Here is a 6,000-nt window from a genome sequence, read left to right as displayed (position 1 = left end):
AGCATGGCTGAACCCTGGCTAGTGGAGACGAGGCATAACAGTGAAAAATGCCACTTCTACAGCATAACTTGAGGCAGAGCTTTTGTAAAAATGGATAGCGATTAAACCATGGCAGGAAATACAGAAACTACTGCTAACCCATTTATGTGTACCCTTCAGTTTATGATGTGCATGTTTCCGTTTATGATAATATTAGGGCTGACCCCTATTAATCGGTTAGTCGACTAATCGGTCGAAAGGAGCCGTAGTCGACTGGCCAACCTCTTAGTCGAATATAATGAAAATAATTACACTTTTTTTTTGTCGACCAATAGTCGACTAACGGCATATTTTGGCCAATCCTAGTCGACCATCCAAATCCTTAGTCGGGGACAGCCCTAGATAATATGTACCGTACATCTTTCTAGCAGGGTGTAACAAAGCTTCATACTGCAAAACCCAGATGAAGTGTCTGGCATTATTATTGACTTTATGAAAATCCAGGTCAGAACAAGAAAACGAAAATGCATACAGAATAAATGACAATCCCAATTTATTCACAGCAGACAGAAAAAGGCAAAGAGAGTAGAGGAATTAGTGCAAGGAATGTCTCTGAACATCAGAGCCCATGTGCAACACAGAACTATATGACAAAGTCATCCTTTGTGACCATCATGACAAGTACTCGTCTTTGAAGTAAGCTTGGGTTTGCACAAAGCGACCCCATTTCCCCCAAGCAGTAACAAACAGCACCTAATGTGGTCCGTCAGGTAGAGAGAAGCTCAAGCCTCCTCGAGCTCAACAAGCACGCCGTCACAGTCTTTAGGGTGAAGAAACATGACCAGTTTTCCGTGAGCACCGATTCTGGGTTTGGCCGACAGGGTTCTGATGTTCCTCGCCTTCAGGTCCGCGATCGCAGCGTTGATGTCGTCAACCTACAACCACAGGAAAAACTTCAATAAATCTTACTTGCATAAACCACTCTTCCACCCAGTCATCTTCCTCGTCTACATTACCAACTACTATACCAATATGTCTACTACTATGCACTCAACACTGCAGCACCCACGTTTAAACAACGTTTTGATGAACATGGGTTACTCGGCTGAAAGAGTTGTACCCTTCCTGCTGACTTGTCGTACAGAACTTTTAAGTCGCTTCAAAAGCATCAGCTAAATGACTAAATGTAATTTGATACATCACTAAGAAAAGGTTGGAATAGAAGCTGTAATATATATTATGCAACGGTTGTCATATCGTCACCTCAAACTTCGATGCCCCAAGGGAGTTTTGAACCCTGGTCTCCCACGCCATAGCACCGCTACTCACCACAGTCACTTCACAACATCTGTAGTCCATCGTGACTGGGCCTCGCGGTACCATCCGTTACATATACATTTTTAAAGCACTTATTGGTAAACAACCCGTTTATATCTCTTCACTGTTAGATTGGAACCTATTCAACTCGATCGAATGACTGGATGGTTCTTAGGGTTCCTCAGATTTGTTCTGAGCTAGGGAAGTCAGCCTTTTCCTTTGATGCCTCCAACTCATGGAATGTCCTTCAACTCACGCTAAAATTGGAGGTTCTCCCTTCCCTTGGAATGTTTAAATGTATGATTTCAGACCATTGTGTGACTACCTGTAACTGTTTTAGTTGATATTTTAAAATTATTTTTAAACGTTTTAAATTCTCTGGTGTTTAAATTTGTGAATATTGTTTTCATTATGTACTGTACAATAGTCGTTTCTGTAAATGAGGGAAACCTCAGATGCTTACGATTTTAAATAAAGATTGAAATGAAATACACAGTATACTGTATGTGGGGACACATTCTATCAAACTTGATCAGGTCACTCACCTCAATGCAGATATGGTGCATCCCTCCAGATTTGTTCTTCTGCAGGAAGCCAGCGATGGGGCTCTTCTCACCCAGAGGATGAAGCAGCTCCAGCTTGGTGTTCCCCAGCTCCACAAATACAGTGTAGACGCCGTGTTCCGGCAGGGGCACCTTGTCGCTGACCGTGGCCCCCAGGACGTCTCGGTAGAGAGCCGTGGCCTTCTCCATGTCCGGCACGGCGATCGCAATGTGGTTCAGCCTCCCTAGCTTCCACAGCGAACTGGGGACTTCCTGGTGGACCGTGGCGGTGGTGGAGTGCGCTCTCAGCAGTGTGTGACGCGCACACCTGGAAAGACCTGAAACTGAACAGAAACATGAACGCGATGAGATATGTATAACATGAGGTTTTTATAAGATGTCAGCATTTGTCACATAGTGAAATGCTTGGTTCTGTGCGAGAGTTCCCCCGAGATTGTGCTTCATACCAGAAAAGTATGAAGAATAAAGACCAAACACTATACAAAACTAAAGATTTACTAAATGCAAAAATGCCAAGTGCAAATATGAGGTAGTGCAGGGAGGGGGGAGGAGTAGTCCTCTACCTACCAGGCAAGGAGTAAGTTGATCCTAGCCAAAGGTTAAGTTGAGCCACACATGTGAGCTCAACTGACTTTTTCCAAGTAAAAGATTAACTGCATTTCTTAGTGTAAGACTATGGAATTAGCCAGCCGTTTTAATATGGCTAGCGATTCTACTTGAACTTGTATTTTTAGATCCTCTTCTCCCCCCCCCCCCCCCCCCCCCCCCCAAAGGGTGAGGGTGAGTCAACTTGCTTAAATAAAATATTTTGCTAAATCCAAGCCTCATTGCATTTGCACAGATGGATCTCTACCGAATTGAGTCGTGCGCCATCATGTGGGCAAACTCTAAAGTGTTCACAGAACATCACATAAGGAATAGCCTCCCGTTTGTACCCCGTTGGTTTGTACCTAGGCTAATCATGATATTGGCCATGTGGCAAGAGGGTTAATAAGTGTAAACGGACAAAAACACCCGGCGCTTATCAAACATTGCACTTGAAAGTTAGAAAAAAGCAGAGTGCAAGAACACGAGAAATGTAACGTTAGATAAACTATGCTCTTCTCGCAGACAAACATTAGTTTCGGCTAAGTGACATTGATTGATTGAAAAGTTTATTAACAGATGCAGAATGGGTACAGTACAGTACAGCTCAATACATACAATTGTTAAGAGGATGCAGACCTGAGAGACTTTAGTCTTGTTTCCATCAGGGTCCCCCATTTTCAATTAATCATATGACACACACGACATACAGATAGACAGTACTGCTACATCTATACATTTATGACATACCAGATTTTCAAATACAGTACAGTTTGTGATACTAAAAAAAAAAATCCAGAAAAAGTGTATATACATTTGACATAGAAACTGCACATTGGAGGAGGTTGGGTAGGTGGGGTGGGGCTGTACATTGGACTACTGACAAAGCCATGCTTGGTCTTTATTGTACAACTGGGTTAGGACATTTGTAGGGGCCAGTTTTGAATTGCAGCCTCCCGTAGGTGTTCTTTGAGAGTGTTTTTGAAGGTGGGTAGTGATTCACATTCCTTTACAGCTTTGGGTAGGGCGTTCCACATTGATGTGGCATAATTGCGAAACGTGTTTAGTCCCTTGTTTGAGCCGAATCTGGGTTTTACATGATTTGTGGAGCTCCCTCTGGTGTTGTGATCGTGGTATTCACTGACCTTTGGGAAGTATTTTGACATGTACATGGGTACCTTGGTCGTGTAGTGCATCTTGTAGACCAGGCCCATTGCAAGTTGCTGTACTCTGTCGTCTACTCTAAGCCATCCTAGGTTGGCAAAGTGTGCAGGGGTGAGGTGGGTTCTAGGAGTCAGGTCAAGCAGTAGTCTGACTAGTTTGTTTTGAGATGTTTGTAATTTGGTTTTTAGTGCCTTTGAGGTGCTTTGGTACCATGAGGTGCAAGCATTGTCGTAGTACGCTTGAATGAGTGCTCCTGCCAGAGTCTTCAGGGTATTCTTGTTTACCAGAGAGGAGATCCGGTACAAGAATCGAGTTTGTTGATTGACTTTTTTTATTACATTGGATGCCATTTTGTCACAGGAAAGATTAGCCTCTAGGATGGAACCCAGGTAGGTAATTTCATCTTTCCTTGTGACAATATTGTCACCCACTGTAACTAAGAAGCCGTCGGTCTTGCGGAGTTTGTTATTTGAACCGAAGAGAATGGACTCTGTTTTGCCCATGTGTAATGATAGTTTGTTGTCGGCGAGCCATATGCAGATTTTGCCTAGTTCAGAGCTGAGGGTTTTTTCAACCTGTAACTTGTTCATCATGTTACAACAACCAGAGAGAAATCACTCAGACCATACATTGTAGTTCATGGCCCATAACACCAAATATTGTCCATTTAGAAACGTAGTTATGACAAGAAGATCATTGACACACACTCACCTGCAACCTTTAACACGCTGGACGCCATATTGGATGATGTTGTTGTAACTCGGAACCTCTTGCGATATATATAGTGTTTCGGGGGAGCCTATTAACCAGTGACACGTTTTATTTTTATTACGTTTGTATAGGGTGGTGATGTTAGGCTTGGGTATTTTGTTTTGTTTATTCTGGGTTTATTGGTTTTTCTTTATTGTTTTCTTTTCTTTACCTGGTTCTTGCCTTATTCTCGAAGTCAACTTCCTGTCTGTATACCAAACCAAGCCGCATTTCTCGGAGACGCTCTCTGATTGGCACTGACTGACGCTCTCTGATTGGCCACTGACGCGTTTGCCCAATCCGTGACGAGCTGTGTCTTTGCCCATTTCCACGTCAAACAGCCTGCAAACTACCTGGCGTTCTATCGCCATGCTCTAAGACAGACCTGGGCATTGTACGGCCCGTCTGACCGGCCCGCGAAATTTTACATGATAATATATATATATATTTTTTTAAATTAAAACAAATAATTTTAATTTTTTTTCTTTTACTTTTTTTTTCTTTTCGTGTCAACGTTCACACGCACAATATACGCTTACCTAGGATTTGACTTGATTCAACAACAAAGCAGTCGGGGCAAGCCGAAAACGGTCGAAAGTGTGGTTATTTGAAGTTTGGATTTTTTTTTCACAACTGAGGTAGGTAGATTACATTTTTAGAGACTAAAGTACAGAAAAAAGGTACCGTTGGGTACCGGTATCGATTCACAGGTACCGGTACCCTATCGGTTCAAATGTGAACGGTACCCATCCCTACTGAACACACAACTGCAGGGCAAGGGCATTTTTGCTCATGAAATGCATAGCCATGTGAAAGCCTTCATGACAAAGTTGCAATTAATTTCAAGGCAACTAGGCAGCAACAATCTCAAACACATGAAAACCCTGAAAGAAGTCAAACCATCAGCTGATCACCGGCACAGGTACTCATCCATGTTGGGAGCACTGCATGATGAATTTAAGGCGTTTTCAAGATTTCAAAAAGGTTGAGGATGAAATGCAGCTGGTTTCCTCTCCCTTTCCCTGCAGTGTTGATAGTTGTTCAGCTTGAACTCATTGACCTGCAGTCTCATTCACTACTGAAAGAGCACTTTAAGTCAGCATCACTGCTAGAGTTCTACTCTGCTCTCAAGGAGGAGAACTTTCCAAACATGAGGAGACATGCTCAGAAGATGTTGGTTCTCTTTGGATCCACCTACATATGTGAACAGACATTCTCAGTCATGATGTTTACCAAGTCCAGGTACAGATCCTCTCTCACTGATGAACATCTGGCAGCTGTGCTTCGCATCTCCACCTCAAACATGCAACCTGACTTTGATGGACTTGTTAAAGCTCAACAGAGACTGGATTTCTCACACTGAATGAAAAAAAAAGAACTGAAGAACACTAAAATGTGGAAATATAACAAGTGAAATGGGACACTTGATATTTTTTTTCTTTTTTTTGCACAATTCTGAAAACATTAAATGTTTAATATAGGCATGTAAAGTAAAAAAGGCTACAAAACTGGGACACTTTTCTTTACACAGTTCAGTGACATGTCTTGTTTATTTTTGCTATAAGATGGTGTGATGTCTTTAGAAAGCTAAGAAAATCCTTGTTTCAATAGTATATGAAACTCAAAATGCCCTTTGTTATTA

General features: G+C 42.2%; 1 protein-coding gene across 1 annotated transcript; it reads right to left on the bottom strand.

The window, feature by feature from the left end:
* Positions 1-761: 761 nt before the first annotated feature.
* On the bottom strand, positions 762-4,356 carry LOC311222785 (methylmalonyl-CoA epimerase, mitochondrial-like; the record flags this gene model as incomplete). Its single annotated transcript, XM_084307412.1, has 3 exons — positions 4,320-4,356; positions 1,842-2,182; positions 762-914 (listed from the first exon to the last, which is right to left on the bottom strand). The coding sequence occupies exons 1-3, from the start codon at positions 4,345-4,347 to the stop codon at positions 762-764; spliced, it is 522 nt and encodes a 173-aa protein (XP_084163538.1). The 5' UTR covers positions 4,348-4,356.
* Positions 4,357-6,000: the final 1,644 nt, after the last annotated feature.

Source organism: Notolepis coatsorum (assembly GCF_963971535.1).
Source record: "Notolepis coatsorum genome assembly, chromosome: 2".
NCBI classification, from domain to species: Eukaryota; Metazoa; Chordata; class Actinopteri; order Aulopiformes; family Paralepididae; genus Notolepis; species Notolepis coatsorum.
Note: the sequence above shows the minus strand (reverse complement) of the source record. Positions and strands in the feature narration are given on the sequence as shown.